Source organism: Neophocaena asiaeorientalis, unplaced genomic scaffold (genome assembly GCF_003031525.2).
Source record: "Neophocaena asiaeorientalis asiaeorientalis breed wild unplaced genomic scaffold, Neophocaena_asiaeorientalis_V1.1 scaffold84, whole genome shotgun sequence".
NCBI classification, from domain to species: domain Eukaryota; kingdom Metazoa; phylum Chordata; class Mammalia; order Artiodactyla; family Phocoenidae; genus Neophocaena; species Neophocaena asiaeorientalis.
This window is the reverse complement of record NW_020173656.1, coordinates 2,787,474-2,805,507: the sequence shown is the minus strand read 5'-3', so window position 1 is coordinate 2,805,507 and position 18,034 is coordinate 2,787,474. Positions and strand designations below refer to the sequence as shown.

General features: G+C 51.7%; 1 protein-coding gene across 1 annotated transcript in view; it reads left to right on the top strand.

The window, feature by feature from the left end:
- HS1BP3 (HCLS1 binding protein 3) overlaps nt 1-18,034 on the top strand; it is a 41,078-nt gene that overhangs the window by 5,716 nt on the left and 17,328 nt on the right. The window contains exons 3-4 of the mRNA XM_024747801.1: nt 8,154-8,361; nt 10,552-10,771. Coding sequence (XP_024603569.1) covers nt 8,154-8,361; nt 10,552-10,771 — 428 coding nt within the window. The remainder of the gene's footprint in view (nt 1-8,153; nt 8,362-10,551; nt 10,772-18,034) is intronic.

Genomic DNA, 18,034 nt, shown 5'->3' with positions numbered 1-18,034 from the left:
GATTCTGGACACAGCAGAAATGCCCACCACCCCGCTGACCCAGGCAGCAACAACAGTGACAGCAGCAACCATGGAGGCACAAGCGGTGACAATGCGGGCACCAGGCAACACCTCTGACAAGGGCAGTGGAGGCTGGAAAGTGCCAATCCTCTAATATAACCAGAGGCAGCTCAGGTAAGAGAAACCAAAAACTTGTGCTGTAGCGCCACCTAAGGGAAAAGAAAAGAAAACAAAAGCCTCTAACCTGTTGAATAGTTGGAATCAAGTTTAAAAAAAAAAAAGCTTTACCTAAAGAAGAAAGATGTTTGCTGCTTCATGTGTACCAGCAGAGGAACAACTCATCAAGCACCATAAAGAACCACAGTAACACTGTATCACAAAAATAAAATAATGATTCTCCAGAAACCAGATTTAAAGTCACAGAACAGTGCAATCTGATAGAGAATTCGAAACAACTGTCAAGAGGAAGCTCAACGGGCTATAAGAAAACTCAGAAAGGCGGTTCAATGAATGTCAGGGTTGGAATTAATGAACAGAAGAAATACTTTACCAAAGAGACTGGAACTCTGAAAAAGAACCAAACAGAAATTCTAGATCTGAAGAACCTAGTAAGCAAGATGAAGAGTGCATCAGAAAGGATTGGAAATAGAGCAGACCATATGGAAGAGAGAATTAGCCAGTTCAAAGATAGAAATCTAGAAATGATACAGTTAGAAGAGGAGAGAAAATTAAGATCTAAAAAAAAAAAGAGAGAGAAAATTCTACGAGAATTATCGAAGTCTTTTAGGAAGAGGAACATTAGGATAATGGGTGTCCCAGAAGCAGGAGAGAGAGATAAGATAGAGATAGATTCAACACCCATTTATAAAACTTTCAATAAAATGAGTATAGAAGGAATGTACCTCAGCATTAATAAAGGCCATATATGACAAACCTACAGCTATCCCTGTAGGGTCAAGAATAAGACAAGAATTCTCACTCTCACAACTCTTTTTTTTTTTTTCCTGCCCCTTCTTTTCCCTTCCTCCCTCCAGCCCACCAGGCTCCACTCACTTTCCAGTCTTATTCAACATAGTATTGGAAGTCCTAGCCACAGCAGTTAGGGAAGAAAAAGAAATAAAAGGCATGCAAATTGGAAAAGAAAAAAGTAAAGCTTTCGCTGTTTGTGAATGACATGATTCTATATATAGAAAACCCTAAAGATGCCACCAAAAACTATTAGAAATAATAAATGAATACACTAAAGTTGCAGGGCACAAAAGCAACACACAAAAATCTGTTGTGGACTTTCCTGGTGGCGCAGTGGTTAAGAATCTGCCTGCCAATGCAGGGGACACGGGTTCAAGCCCTTGTCTGGGAAGATCCCACATGCTGCAGAGCAACTAAGCCCGTGAGCCACAACTACTGAGCCTGTACTCTAGAGCCCCCTAGGAGAGAGAGATAAGATAGAGATAGATTCAACACCCATTTATAAAACTTTCAATAAAATGAGTATAGAAGGAATGTACCTCAGCATTAATAAAGGCCATATATGACAAACCTACAGCTATCCCTGTAGGGTCAAGAATAAGACAAGAATTCTCTCTCTCACAACTCTTTTTTTTTTTTTTCCTGCCCCTTCTTTTCCCTTCCTCCCTCCAGCCCACCAGGCTCCACTCACTTTCCAGTCTTATTCAACATAGTATTGGAAGTCCTAGCCACAGCAGTTAGGGAAGAAAAAGAAATAAAAGGCATGCAAATTGGAAAAGAAAAAAGTAAAGCTTTCGCTGTTTGTGAATGACATGATTCTATATATAGAAAACCCTAAAGATGCCACCAAAAACTATTAGAAATAATAAATGAATACACTAAAGTTGCAGGGCACAAAAGCAACACACAAAAATCTGTTGTGGACTTTCCTGGTGGCGCAGTGGTTAAGAATCTGCCTGCCAATGCAGGGGACACGGGTTCAAGCCCTTGTCTGGGAAGATCCCACATGCTGCAGAGCAACTAAGCCCGTGAGCCACAACTACTGAGCCTGTACTCTAGAGCCCACGAGCCACAACTACTGAGCCCATGAGCCACAACTACTGAGCCTGTGAGCCACAACTACTGAGCCTGCGTGCCACAACTACTGAAGCCCACGTGCCTAGAGCCCATGCCCTGCAACAAGAGAAGCCACCACAGTGAGAAGCCCATGCACTGCAACAAAGAGTAGCCCCCGCTCACCGCAACTAGAGAAAGCCCACGTGCAGCAACGAAGACCCAACGCAGCCAAAAATAAATAGATGAATAAGTTTATTTTTAAGAAAAGTCAGTTGTGTTTCTGTGTGCTGACAATGAGTGAGCAGAAAGAGAGTTAAGAAAACAATCCATTTACAGCCACCACAGCAACAACAAATGCCCAGGAATAAATTTAACCAAGTACACTGAAAACTATAAGACATTGTTGAAAGAAATTGAAGAAGACACAAACACATGGAAAAATATTCCATGCTCATGGATTGGGAAAATTAACATTGTTAAAATGTCCATATTACCTAAAGCAGTCAACAGATTCAATGCAATCTCTACCAAAATCCCAAGGACATTTTTCACAGAAATAGAACCAAAAAATCTAAAATTTATATGGAACCACAAAAGACCCTGAATAGTCCAAGAAATGTTTTTCCTTGGGAAAAAAGAACAAAGCTGGAGGTATCACACTCCCTGATTTCAAACTGTATTACAAAGCTGTAGTAATCAAAACATCATGGTGTTGACAGAAAAACAAATACATAGATCAATGGAACAGAATTGAGAGCCCAGAAATAAATCCATACAAATGGACAATTAATTTATGACAAAAGGAGCAGAGAACATACAATGAAGAAAGGATAGTCTCTTCAATAGATGGTTTCGGGTAAACTGAACAGCCACATGCAAAAAATGAAAGTAGACCGCTATCTCACACCATACATAAAAATCAACTCAAAATGAGTTAAAGACTTGAATGTAAGACCCAAACCATAAACTCTCAGAAGAAAACATAGGCAGCATTAGCTTTGGCACCAGTCTTAGCAATATCTTTCTGTATATGTCTCCTCAGGCACGGAAAACAAAAAGCAAAAATAATCAAATGGGACTACAGCAAACTAAAAAGCTTCTTCACAGCAAAGAGAGCCATCAACAAAGCAAAACAACAAGCTTCCGAATGGGAGAAGATAAAACTCATATATCCCATATTACGCATTTTAAGAGTATCCAAAATATGTAAAGGACTCATAGAATTCAACAACAAAAACCCAAACAATCCAAGTTAAAAATGGGCAGAGGAGCTGAATAGACATTTTTACAAAGAAGACATACAGATGGCCAATAGGCACATGAAAAGATGCTCAACATCACTAATGATTAGGGAAATGCCAGAGTTAGCTATCGCTTCACTCCTGTTAGAATGGCAATTATCAAAAAGGTAAGAAATGACAAATGTTGATGAGGGTGTGGAGAAAAGGGAACCCCCTCCAACACTGTTAGTGGGAATGTAAATTGGTGCAGCCACTATGGGAAATAGTATGGAGAGTCCTTAAAAAATTAAAAATAGGGAATTCCCTGGCGGCCCAGTGGTTAGGACTGCATGCTTTCACTGCCAAGGGCCCGGGTTCAATCCCTGGTTGAGGAACTAAGGTCCCACAAGCCGCATGGCGTGGCTAAAAAATAATAAATAAAAATAGAGCTGCCAGATCATCCAGCAATTTCACTTCTGGGTATTTCCAAAGATACAAAAACGCTAATTTGAAAAGATACATGCACTCCTGTGTTCACGGCAGCACTGTTTACAATAGCCAAGACATGGAGACAACCTAAGTGCCTATCAGTGGATGAACGGATAAAGAAGTTGTGGTCCTTATATACAATGGAATACTACTCAGCCATAAAAAGATGAAATCTTGCCATTTGCAGCAACACAGATGGACCTCGAGGGTATCCTATCAAGTCAGACAGAGAAAGACAAATACCGTATGATTTCACTCATGTGTGGAATATAAAAAATAAAAAACAGAACGTGAACAAACCAAACAAAACCACGTAGATACAGAGAACAGAGTAGCGGTTGCCAGAGGGGAAGGGGCAGAGGGGAGGGTGACATGGGTAGAGGGGATCAACTGTATGGTGATGGATGGAAACTAAACCTTTGGAGGTGAGCACACCATAGCACATACAGAAGTAGAAATGTAAAGTTGTACACGTGCAACTTGTATAATGTTATAAATCAGTGTCACTGCAATAGAAAAAAAACCACAACAATTTAACGAGCAGAGGGAGCTAAGAACAGCGCAAGGGGAGAAGGGTGCCCCAGGCAGAAGGCACAGCCCGAGCAAAGGCACAGAGGCTAGAAACAGAGTATCATGTGGGGAGCTGTGAGCGGCTGAGTATCGTCCTGGATGAAGTGGGAGAAGAGGAGGGTGATAGCCGGCAGCGTCCAGGTCCTAGAGGGCATGCAGGGGGCCCGACCTGTCTGGCAGTCAAGCAGGAGCTTTAAGCAGTGGAATGACATGGTCCTGTTGTCTCTCACTGCCTGTCTGGTGGAGAGTGGAGTTGGATTGGAAGGAACAGGGCAGAGGACAGGGAGCTCAGTGAGGAGGCTGGTAGAGTAACGCCTGGGGCTGGGGGCAGGCCAGCGGTGGGTGGTACAGGAGGGACGGAGAGAGTTGAAAGTATTTCCAAGGTGACATGCACATAATTAACCGGCTGATTGTTTCTACCCTCTGAGATAAAGGGCTTCAGTGGAGGGAGGGGCAGGTGGAAGGAGGACGTTTGCCTGAAGTGTTTGCCTGATGGATACATGAGGCTGGAACTCGGGGCCGGGTCAGGCCCAAGGGGCTGCTTTGGGAGGCCTCAGCTTGCAGGTGATGCTGAAAGGCTGGGAGCAGATGAAGTTGCCCAGAGAGTGGATGTGGGCGTGGAGGTTCTGGCTGAGGAGGAAGGCCTGGGGACGCTAGCACCTCGGGACAGTCAGGGAGAAGAAGCCGAGGCCGAGGGAAGAGAGGGGCCTCAGGGGCTTGAGAATTTCAGGAAGGGGCAAGACCACAAACTCACTCGTTTAGTATTTACCTTTGGCTTCTTGTGAAAAGGTCTGGAGACGTGCCCAGGAGAGACGGGCCACGGGATTGTGAGAGAAAGTTAAAATGAGCAAGGGTCCTGCGGGTCAGAGCAGAGCAACCGGCTGGTTTGTTCTGCGTCTCCTGGCAGCCAAGACAGAAAGGCAAGGAGTGAGTTACCCAGGCCTGGGGACCTACCAGAAGAGACACAAGATTCTTTTTTTCTTTGTGTTTAAATTTCTGTTATAATTTCTAATATGGGAAGTAGCAATAACTACAGCTCACATAAACAAAAGTTCTTTGGGGTCCTCAATGAATTTTTAATGGGATCTTGATACTAAAGTGTTTAAGATCAGCTGGATGAGATAATAAATCCCCATTAAAAAAGAGAAAGTCAAATCCCGTTATCGGAAGAGAATAAGAAGGATGGATTTAAAATGGAAATGAACAAGTCAATGTTGTAGTTAAAGGAAGAGAGAATTCAGAAAGAAAAGAAAAGATATTTTTAGTAAGATTAAGAAAAAGCATAATGTTTTAGGCAAAAGATCCATATGGCCATGCATACTTTTAACTTCATCAAACAAGGCCATCTGTTTTCCAGAGGTCACTACCAGATCGCAGACAGTGTAATGCCCCTGTTTCCTATGCTCATTTATACTTGGTGTTGTCTGACATTTTGATTTTGTGAATCTTGTATTGGTAGGTGTTAGCCCGCATTTCCTCGATTACTAATGCGATTGAATATCTTCTCAAATGTTTGTGAAACATTGTTTCTTCTGTGGAATTCCTTCTGAACCATTGGCTGTCTTTTTCTTACTATGTATAGGAATTCTTTATATATTCTTTACATTTATTGCATGACAAATATCCTTTTCCAGTTTGGAGACACCAGCTTCTAAGTGATCAAAGTTTATGGCACAGTTCTTTCGTTAAGAGACATTCAGCACATCCTGGAAAGTGTCTAACAGAGTGTGATGTTTTTCGTTTGCTTCTTGGACAGACTCTTGTTGAGAACCAAGGTGTAATGTAATGGCAGGTGATGGTTCTGGGTCTGCTTTGTTCTACCAGGTGATTTGCAGCTCCTGGTAATCTGACTTGACCCAGATGGAGCTCAACGCACCCATGTTTTTCAGGGACAGGAGCAAAGAGGAAAGTGTCTGAGACCCAAGTCTGTGGGCGAGACAGAGAGGCAGCACTCGGGGGCCCTTGATAAGGTGCTGGCTGGCCTTATGAGCGAGGGTGTGTGGGAACTTCTTTGACACCTCCATGTGTCACACCAGTGCTGCTTTCTCCTGACTTGCCTTGCCCTGCGGGTAAGGTGCACAGGTGCCTGTGCGTGGAGGTTCTTCCCAAACATTTTGAACCACCTGCAAAGGCAAAGAACGCGTTGACTCCCTGTGAGGTCTAGGGGTGTAACCCCACACCTGAACTTTCTTTGAAGTTTCACGATTTAGCTTTAAAAAACGAATGAGCATTTTGCTTTCTACTCCTCAAAAGGAGTAGAAGCCCGTGCTTTGGAACACTGGTGAATGTGGGCCCTGCGTGGGGTAGCACCCAAGACTTAAAGCTCCCTGGCTGCCTATACTGCCAGTGCCCTGGAGACCCACAGCTCCCAGAAGCCGGGTCCTGGTGGGTCCGGTGGCCAGGCCTGCATGGAGCAGTGAGGCCAGCAGAGGGCACTCCGCCCCCACCTGGTGGAGTCTCGGGTTCTCGGTTCTCGGGACCACTAGGAGTTGGGAGCCTGCGTCACTTTTGTGAAAGGACGCTCTTACCTTTCCTTGAGAGCTGTTCTCAGGAAAGCTCCCGAGCAAGGCTCTGTGTTGACAACTGCAGGCCACAGTCCCCTGTCCCGGATAACTCCCCAGGGGGGGGTTCCTGAAGTCCCCCAGTGCCCCAGCCACCTGCCAGCATCTGGAACCCTCACGGGCTGGGGGCTCTGAGGATGCTGCTGCATGCAGCAGAGCTGTGCGATGGGGCTGCCAGGTGTCCCTCGTCTGAACGCATGCAGACGCCTCACAGCCCATCAGCTACACCAGTGCTTCATTGGTGTGCTGTGTGCATGGCCCTGGCTTGGGAGAAGTGGGAATATCTGTCTTCATAATCGATGCTCCCACGGAGGAGTTAGGGAGACCGGCCAAACGTGCGGGGAGAGCACAGAGGAGTCTAAGATGAGGGAGGACGCTGGGCTGTAGGTGGGGCATGGCATGGAGTGAGTGACTCTTCTCTGAGCGCCTGTGTTGGCTTATACAGACCACAGTGATGGCATCGACCTGCTGTGCTACCGCTGCTCCCTTAACTGGAGGCCTGGAGCCTCGGGGGCAGAGACCACACTGAGTGTGCTCATACAGAGTAAACGCACAGCAAGAGCTTGACAGTGAGTGGACGAGCCCTAAGCTGCGGCGGGAGTTCTGGGGAAAGATCGAGAGGCGGTAGCAGTCAGCCCTCAGCTCTGCAGGAAGCCAGGTACCCCAGGATGACTGTGACGGCCGAGGACCACCTTCCAGCGGAACCCCCGGCCAGCTTCCCCAGGGTCCTGGTGTGCAGTGGGCTCCTGGCTGGCACCAGGGCCAGAAACCAGCTTTGCAGTGTCTGGTTCTCCGCCACCTGAGCACTGTAAGGTGTCACCTTGTCACAGGCAGCTGCTAGTTCACGGGATAATGACCCTGCAAGACGCTGACCCGTTGTTGCAGGAAGATGACCTAACAGGGGCCAGACCATGAGGTCACCCTGCTAATGCACTGAAGGCCCGGAATGGAGGTATGAGTCACGGTCACCTGCAGGCCAGGTCTCTGTAATCAAGTGTCTCTACCCAGACCTGTGATGGTGCCTGGAACCCGCCACGATTGCATCTTTCCTTTGGGCCACTAGGACTTTCAGGATTAGCACCCAGCGTTGACCAGGAGGCTTAGGAAGTGGAGCCTGAGGCAGGGAGCTGGGCGGAGCGTCCGGAGGGAGGCACAGCTTCCTGGGGCTGGTCCTAGGGGACGACTCTCCCAAGAGCCCGGCGCCCTCGGGACCTCTGTTGGGGCCGGAGGAGCGGCCTTCTCTCCTTCCCCTCTTCACTCAAGAAACCATGTGCTCCTCTCATTCCAGGTCTCCAGAAAGTACAGTGACATCGAGGAGTTTTACCAGAAACTCAGCAGTCGTTACCCAGCGGCCAGCCTTCCCCCGCTCCCCAGGAAGGTGCTCTTTGTTGGGGAGTGTGACATCCGGGAGAGGAGAGCCATGTTCGATGAGATCCTGCGCTGTGTCTCGAAGGATGCTGAGTTGGCAGGCAGCCCTGAGCTGCTAGAATTCTTAGGTACGGGAGGCTCTGTCTCAAATTCCTGAGGTCTCTGCTGGCCCAGAACTAGGCCTCCCTGCCCTGGCTTGGCGGGAGGGGGGTCCACATACCCGCTGCCGCCCAGAAGCTTCAGCCAGGCTGTTGAGGCCCATGGGCCTTACTGCCGTGCTTGGGCCAGGGTGGTGGGTGGAAGAGGCCTGGGACCCAGCCCTGGAGGACTGACCATCTGGGTGCTGGATGGGGCTCACCCGGGGCCCTTCTCTGTAGTCTGAGCCCAGCCACTCCCCGCCTAGCCAGCCCCCTCCAGAGCTCCCCCCACCCGTACACACGCCTCCGCCTCCCACCAGCCAGGCCTGGGGGCCTGCAAAGTCCGGAGAAGGCTGTGCTCCCACAGCCAGGCTGGTGCCCTGGTCCCTGGGGACACCTCACTCAGCTGGTACCCCTCACCGAGAGGGTTGGAGCGTGGCTCCAGGCAGCCCCTCCCACCCAGTGATGGGAACCTCGAGCACTTGCAGTCCAGGTCCCGCGGGCTCCTGTCTTCCCGCTAGTCCTGTCTGTCGGATGGGAGTCGCCCGGCTAACAGGTGCTGGTGAGAGTCACATGCGCAGAGCTCGCCACACAGGAGGCGCTGTAGAAGCGATGGCTAACGTCTCACCCCCACTCACACCTACTGGACTCAGAACGCTGCGGGCGTGTCCCCGTCCGGGGCAGGGGGAGCGTGGGGAGGGCTCCCATCCGGGGGTGCGGGGCACTCACCGCATTTAACTCTTTTCCCGAGTACCGTGAATCTCCTAGTTTCCCAAGACAGATGGGAATTTTTCAGAAGAAAATTAACAGGAAATAAACCAATTTTGAAAAATAACAAGGTGGGGAAATAAAAGCGGAACAGGTGAATGCACGGAAAGCCGAGCCTGGTAAGACTGCAGCACCGGTTTTCTTCTCTCCTTTCCCACGCCCCCCACAAGGGTCTTCGGGCTGGGGTCTCTCCGGCCCTCCTGTTTACTGAGGTCACAGCCCTCCGCCCTTTGCCTCTCTCTGGGTCTGCGTTGACTGTAGGAAGGGGGCCCCAGCCTATCCGTAGCTGGAAGAAACTCCCCATCTCCTGGCCCTCTCTGTTACGGGGAAGCAGGATAGGATGGTCTGACTTTCCTAGCCTCTCCGTGCCTCAGTTTCCTTATCTGTAAAATGGAGGAACAGATAGGATCTCTCACGTGGGATTTTTGCAGTATTTAAATGAATCTGTACCCGTAAAACTTTTTATTACATGATGCTTACTCCATGAAATTGACGGTTCATGAGATTTTGAATGGGATTTTTACATTTGTCCTAATAAAATAACAAAGCATAATATAATGCAACGTAATCATTATCACTTAGTTCTACATGCTGTGTCAGTATACATATCACGTTCTATGTGCCAGGCACTCTGGGGCATATAGGTGGCTTCTTTACCCACAGGGTCATATACTTTGTAAGTAACTGCTTTCAAAAATATGCTATTCAATGAACTATTTAGATAGAGATAAACAAGTAGTCTAAACCCACGCTTCTCAAACCATTGTGGGGAAGGACTGACTTTTTTATTCCCAGTCTGTCACAAACAGCATTCTGAGGTACTGTGGACGTTTCTGGATGCTTGCTCCGCCTTTCTGTAGTTACCTTGTTGTGGACACCCGCCTATGGACCACACTTTGAGAAGCGCTTATGTAAGCCAGTTCGTAGTGAAGCCATCACAGTGCGTTCTCGAATCTTCCATGTGCTCGCTGAGCAGTCACTGAGTTCCTAGTCTAATCACCCAGACCCTCGGAGCAGGTCTCCAACCGTGGTTGGCAGAGCTCCCCGATGGGCTCCGCAACTGCAAAACGTTTCTGGAACTGTTCTGTGGGAACCCACGTACACTGGCTGGCTTCTGCCATCAGCCCGAGGACTGTAGCCTGTCGTCCCAACAGGCCCTGGGCTGCAGAGGTTCAGGAACTGCTCCCTCTGTCTTCTGAGGCTCCCACTTGTAACTGCTCCACCCCAGGCTTTGCCACCCCCATCCAGACCCACCATCCTGGTCCCAGGATGCTGCAGGAAGCCCCCAGCCTCGGGTGCTGGCACTGGAGCTTGCGCACCGGGAAGTGCCTCCGTCCCGTCCCGTCCGTCGTCGTCCCCCCCCAACCCCGCCCGGTAGTGGGTGTCAGGCGCCCTCTCTGTCTCCCTCCACAGGTACCAGATCCCCTGGGGCTGCGGATCTCAGCAGCAGAGATTTCTCTGTCCTGGACACAGACAGCCAAGGGGGGGACGATGGGGATGCTTTCGACTTCTTCCAGCAGCAGGACCGAGTGGAGAGTGAGGGTCTCCCCACGCTGGACCAGAAGGGCCAGGATGCAGGGAAGTCCTCAGAGGACGAGGCAGAGGAGGCCCTGGACCCTCTGGGCATCATGCGGTAGGTCTCCTTTCTAGTCTGGCTTTCTCCAGGCTCCTCCCTCCCTCCTGGGAGTCTGAGGAAACCGGTATCCCTGGGTTATTGCCCCTAGGGGCCTGGTACTCAGGGAACTGGCTCTCTGCTCCTCCCAACATCACCTGGGTCTTTGGGGCTCAGCCCAGGTATCTCCTGCCCCTCCCTGCTCACAGGGTGGCCCCCCGCCCCCCAGTTCTGCACTGAGACCAGGCAGGGCTGCCCCCACCCCTGGCAGTTCAGCAGCCCAGGAGGCCTGGGTTCTCAGTCCAGCTCGTCGCTGACAGCCTGTGATGTGTGACGCGTGACTGGAGCTCCCTGGGCCGTGTCCCGCTGCCCTGGGGCAGCTGCTGTGTACCTTGGCCCTGCCTCCCCAAGGCGGTTGTAAGGCTTGGGGGGACTGGTGACCCCTAAGCTGCTGACTGTGATGGAAGGAGATAGAGTGAGCCCCAGGGTAGACTGTGTCCCCTTTACACGCGCACACTTGCACACACACGTACACACACACGTACACTGGAGAAGAAGAGGCAACTAGCTGTGGTCTTGATGGCCCCTTGGTGTCCTGACTCTGTCACCTTCCTGTTCCTTCTCCTTTCCTGTCCCTCTGCCTGCCTTTAGCCAATCAGTGAGCTGCTCCTGAGCCCCCACTGGGGGAGCACCCTGAGCTGGGGGAGGGGCTGCAGGCTAGATGAGACCGGAGAGCCAGACCCCAGGCTCCCCAGGCCCCTCCGATGGGCACAGGCTGAGGCGTTGGGCAGGACCTCCCGACCAGAAGGAGATGAGGGGGAGCCTGACAGACTCAGCCCGCCTCCCAGGACCCTCACTTCTTGGCCCAAATGACCAAGAAACAAGGTGGGAACTGCTGATTTTGAGCACCTAATACGCGCCTGGCATTGTACTTTGCACTTCGTCTACTGTGTCTCATTGGCAGCCTGCCCCGCAAACAGCTGTTACTATGCCATTTGACAGATTAAAGAAACTGACGTCTGCAGAGGCCAGGTGCCTTGCCCGAGGCACGGCTTGGTGGCTAATGGTACTGGGGTTCAAACCGAGCTCAGGGTCCTGTCCTGGACTGCGGAGCCAGACTCCCTGGACCAGAATCCCGGCAATTTACCCCTTTCCTTCAGTTTTCTGCAAGGAAAGCAGGATAATGATAGCACCCATCTTTTGCCGCTCTCATGAAAATTAAGTGAGTTAGACGTCATGGCCCCATCTTTCTGCCCCACCACCTCTGCAGAGGTGGACAGACCACAGACCCAGAGTGACATTCTCTCTGCCTGTCTCGCAGGTCCTGTTCCAGAAAGAAATTAGAGCCAAAGAGAAATCAGGCAGGGACAAGTTCAACTTAAACAGCATGAAAAATACAGTCCAGAGAGCACTGCCCACCACCCGCAGGCCTTCCTCTTCTAGTGGGGTGTGTGAGGGTGGGCACGTGACGACATGTGGCTGCAGGGTCACTGTGAGACCAGCCTGGAGGGCACGAGGAGTCAGACTTGGGAAAGATCCCAGGTGCTTGGGGAGACGGGGGCCAGAGCCGGAGGTCCTGCAGCTCCTTGGTGCCAGGTGTCAGGCCCTTACAGCACCTCCCACCCCCACTGGCCTTGTCCTAGGAGGGGGTCAACGGCCTGTGGGAGTGACTGTGAGGTTATGTCGGGAGAAGTTCGTAATAGCTGCTCCTTATCAGCCTTGTGCGACCCGAGGGCCTTGTTGGGCTGTATTTGTTTGAACTCAGCCTCTCTGTTATTCTGAGTAACCACATGTTACTTGCTGCCAGACTGCTATGGGCTTGCGTGGTTTGTGCCAGCCTCTGGCTAAAGGACGTGCTTAGCAAAGCAGCTCCTTTTTTGGGTAGGAAAACGCTCTTTGGGGTTGGCAAGGGCCGCCTTTAATTCCCTGCTTACTCCAGTAGCAAATGGTTGGGTGAGGTGCTGGCTGTCAGGGGACCCCCTGCGCCCCAGCACCATCCGCAGCTCTGCACTCGGGGACCTCCTTTCTGAATCCGAGGAGAGCTGAGCACCTAAAAGGGATCCCGGAGGCTTTTGACCTTCTGCCAGTCTTTCTTTTAATACCAATGTGACAATAGTCAGTGCTGTTGTCTCCACTGGGAATAATAACAGCTAACATTTTTTGAGAGTTTATTAAATGCCAGGAACTGATTAGCATTTACATGAATAGATATTTTCTATTCTATTTCTTTTTTTTTTTTTAAAAGGTCATGACTCAACCAAATTGCTTTCCAGATCCACTGTGGGTCTGGTTTGGGAAATGGTGCCCTAGGAAGCGGGTTCTGGCACCGGGCTCGTTCTGTGTGTGAGGAAGCTGACATTTGGAGTCAAGTAGCTCATCCAAATTCATCCAGCCCCAGATGGCAGAGTCAGGACTTGGTGTCACCTCCCTGCCCTGTCCCCGGATTCCAGCCTCCCAGCAGATTGGGAGGCAGGCAGGGCCCTAGGATTATACCCCCTTCAGAGATGGGAAAATTGAGGACAGAGTTGCATGGGGACTTGGCCAGTGCCTTGTGTGTGGCAGGGCCCTGCCTTGAAGTGAGGGTGTCCCCTTGGCCTCTCCTGGGACTCCCAGGTGGGCCTGTTGACTTCTTTGTACACGGCTGCCTACCCGACCCTCTGGTGAGGAACACTCTGTTCTTTGCAGGAGACTTATGCTTGGCGTGCGTATTTCTCCATCCTGTGCCCTCAGTTCCTCTGCGGCTGCGGCTGCGGCATCCTTGCTCTCCCAGCCCCCCACCTCCCTGAGCGCCCATCTGGACCGGATGCCGGCCTTCCCCAAGCGGCCACGTTTCCAGGCGGCAGGCGCTGGCCCTTCCTGCCGTGGCCGCGCCGGGGCGCTGTTTCTCCACTGTGGGGTTGCTGGACGGGTGGGGGCCACGGCACAAAGCCTGGCTTTCCTTTGTCTGTAAAACCTGGTTTTGATTAGGGAAGGACGCACTGCTGCACGCTTAGAAAGTGCCTCAGGATAGACAAAGCCCTCACCGCCTCCAAATCCCTCGCTGCCACGCTTCTCTTTTCGGAATTTTTGTGTGTCCCTGTCCCGGCCAGGCCATGTAACTGCAGACATAGTACACGCCTTTTTACACTCCGCTCTTGCACTTAATGTCCTCATGATCGGTTTCCATGTGGAACACAGTTTTCATGTTTAACTTTCTATTTTAGAGACTTCACAGTCCTGAGAAAGGTGAAGCTCTCCCATAATAGTGTTGCCTTCTGCTGGAAATACTCTGCGAGGAACATTTTAAATTGTAACTCAAATAATGTATGATTAGTGTAGGAATATTGAAAACACCGTTAAAAGCCCTTTCATCGTGAAAGGTATACACTTTTGGATATTCATGTTTTACTACCAAAATGGAACTGCGTTATGTGCGCCATTCCATAATTTGCTTTTTTTCAGCTTACATACTGGGTCTTTCCGGATCAGTAAAGAGACTTGTACATTCTTAACTTGGTGCTAGCCCATCAGGCTGATGTGCTGTAAATGGCACTCCCAGGCCCCCGCTGGGGGACACTGTGGTGTTTTCCGTAGGTTTTTGCTATTACAGGCAATGAAAGAACTTGATCATGTATGGAGTGTTTATTCTGTTGAGCTTTCCCCCCAGTCACCTGACCCAGAGCAAGGTCCTAAAAGGTTCTGCTGGGGGTCTTGGTTGTGCCTCTCCAGTGAAGGGGTCTTTAAGGACTTAATTCCCCTGTGTTGGGAAGTCCTCCCTGCTTTTCCAAACCCTGCCCATCCACAAGGCCCGCTGCCCCCTCCTCTTCCCCCAGTGTCCAGGGAGCTCTCCAACCTCCAGGCCCCAGGTCCCTGGGGACCCTCAGCTTCCCAAGGGACAGGCTGGCTCCTGCAGGATCATGCTTTCCTGTAAGACTGGGCTTCCTGCTGTCTGCTCAAAGGAGGGGGAGCCAGCACCCGGGGCCCTGTGCCGTGGCCTCAAGTGGTGAAGCTGGACGTTTCTTTGGAAAGTGAATCATGTGTTTTGTCATAAATATTTATACAGATTTTGCTATATCTTTCATAAAATAACCGTATGTGTTTTAGTATAAAAATATCTTGCTTCCTCTATTTGGATGGAACGGCTACTCTGGGATCATTCTGTGGTTCTGAAGACTTCCGGCACGCTGCCAGGCGCCCCCAGATCTACTAACCCAAGATTTACTTATTTCCCCCCCAGCTTTATTGAGATGAAATTGACGTGTGGCGTGTGTAAGGTTAGGGTGCGTGACGTGATGATGCGATACACCTGCGTAGTGTGACATGATGACCACAGTAAGGCCAGCCATCGCCTCACCACCATCTCCAAGATAGAGAAGCGAGGCGACCCCCAGGGACAGGAGCTCTGCAGGGACAGCTTGGCCTCACCCCACCTCACGAGGTGCCCCAGGAGCTGCTCCTCCTCGGACGCTTCTTGCTAAGTATCCCGGCTGTCCCTTTTGAGCTTACGGCCCCTTTTGGGTTCCAGGATAGAGCCCGGCCGGGAATTCTGCACCACCTGGAGCTGGTTAGAAATGCAGATTCTACCTCAGGCTCCCTCGAACCTGGATGGGGCCCAAGAACCTGTGTTTTAACGAGCTCTTGGCATGCTCCACAGGCAAATTCATGTTTGAGGAGCCCCCAAACCGAGCTCAGCAGAAGTCTTGGAGAAGCAGGAGGACAAGTGATGCAGAGAGCAGGTCCACCAGCCGCCAGGCTCTGCCACTCACAGGGGTTCCAGTAGGCGGGCTCAGGGAGGCCTTTCCTGTTACTCTCAGCCCGCGGCCCACCACTGTCTCTTGGGTCTCCCTCTCTGGTCTCCTGCTGGAGGGCCGTTCTTCCTGATCACTCTCGGGGCTGTGAGCCAGGGCTGGCGGCCTCGCGCTGTACCTCCACGCACAGCACTTAGCCTCGGCCCGTCTTGGGTCCAAACAAGGAGCGTGCAGGGGGCACGGTGGGCCCCCTCGTCTCACCCTAGAGCTGTCACGGTGATTGCAGCATCAGCTACCGTTAGGGGTGACCACAGCACCCCCTACAGGCATGGGTTTCCCCATCCACGGCAGTGCCCAGAGTCTGTCCTGAGTGAATAGAAGTGTCAGGGACAAACACATGGAACAGTGCCTTCCACTTTTCTAACTGAGTAGCAAGACGCTTTGGTTCTAGAGAAATCTCATACAGGACCCTGATATATAAAACAGACAGAAGTAAAGTTGGCTGGGTTGGGACAGGAGTGGGGACTGGATCTCTGCCCCTCAGCCTCAGCCCATCTCGGTGGCGGCCCTGGGCAGCTTTGCAGAAGGTCAGGGCCCCTGAGCGTGGTTTGAAGGCCACTGGATGGAAAAGCAGGAAAGCCTAAGATGTGTGGTCACCCCAGAGCAGGGCTAGCGGCTGACTGTCCCAGGTTCAAGTCCCGGCTCTGCCACTTAGCAGCCGGTGGGCCCTGGGTGGGTTGCTGAACTTCTCAAAAGCCACAGTTTCTCTCTTTGTAAATTAAAGTCCAGGCCCAGTGATTGTAAGGGTAAAACGGGATGAAGTACAGGAAATTTCCTTTGTATGATGTTAACACTATTTCAGGTTTACTTTGCTCTGAAAAAGCCCTTGGGTGTTTAAAGTACACAATTGAAATGGAAAAGGCAGCTTTTCCATTTCCTGTTGTCATGCAGATATCAGCCTCGTATGTTGTGCACACAAGGGCCTTTGCCTCACCTCCAGCGTCTTTGTGGTTATAATTGAGGAGCCTCTCCAAGATCACACGGTCTGGGGCATGGTCCAAGCCGGAGCTGCGTCCTCTTGACTACTGGTCCAGGACTTACCCCATCACCCCCAGACCGAGACGCCCACCTGTGCCAGGTGCCCACTTCACAGCCCCGGTCCATTTGCTCTCCATGGCGGGTGATGTAGGGGATGGGTGTTCTTCGCCGCAAGGACCACCAGCGTCCACTGGTCACGTCAGCGTTCGGAGTATCGTTGTGGGTATTGGAATAAACGAAGACTGCCCAGATGAGAACACGCAAAGGCCACTTATTCAGAGCAGGCCATAGCAGGGGGCTCAGCCACCATCACCTGCGTTTGGGCAGAGACTCACAGGCAGGCGGGGAGCGGGAAAGATTTCTGGTGGCAGAAGGGGAAGGCTCGGGTCTGCCTGACTGGAGACTATTGGCATGTGAAAGCCAGAGGCCTAACCAGAAGTGGGGCGGCCTGCAGCCTGCGTGTTCGCTTGGGGAGCATAGTTGCCTGTCGCTGGGCCTAATAAGCGGGAAGCAGGGTGTAGACGAGGGAGGCTGGCAGTTACCGATCAAGGCCCGGCCACTGGGGCCATAGCTGCAGAGACTGCCGTGTGGCTTCCTGGGCCGGTGGCTGCAGGTTGTGGGTTCTGTTTATATCTGGCCTGGCGGTTGCCTGTTTGTTCATACGGTCTGTCGGGGCCGCTGTGGGTGTGATCAGGGTTGGGAGTTTTCCTTTCAAGCCGGGGGTGGCAGAGCCCCTTCAGCCGGGCCGCCCTGGTTTCTTGGTGCTGCTGCTGTGGTGGGTGAGGGGCAGCGTTTGGCTGCCCCTGTGCAGAGAAGGAGAAATGTCATCCCCCACAAGCTGAGAAGAGAGAGAGGTCCCTGAGGTCCTGGTCCCTCGCGGGGCGGTGGGTGCCCAGCGGCCTGGAGAGTCAGGCTGGGGCCGCTGAGAGTGTGACTTGTGGGAAAGGAGCAAATGATGGGCATCCAGGGCAGCTACCTGGACTGGCCGGTTTACTTTGTAGAGCCCAGAATGGAGGCAGTTGGGACAAAACACTATGTGAGCTAGACATCCTCAAGCAGCGCCTGTGATCACAGGCCTCTGCTTTGCCCAGCAGCATACAGGCTCCACTTTGCACCTTCCAGATCATTCCTTATTCCCACTGAACAGATAAGGAGACACTCAGAGGGTGAGATGACTGGCCTGGGGTCGTACACAGGTTCTCCTGCATCCGCCTCCAGGGGGTCCTCCCTCAGACCGGTCATAATGCCCCCATCCCCGGCCCTGCGGGATGTGGCCCGACTTCCCCTCAGACCCTCCCCCTCCTCCCTCCATGCACCTGCCGTCCAGTTGTTGGGCACTTGAACATACCAAGCCCTTCCCACCTCAGCGTTTTCACGGGTGTCTTCTCTCTGCCTGGAGCACAGCTTTCCCAACCCTGCTCACCCTTCCTCCGGTGCTTCCCTGAATCCCCTGGCCCAGCGAGGCTGGTGTGGGCCCACAGGGTGAATGCCTGTCCTCCGTGATTGGCGCGACTCCTGT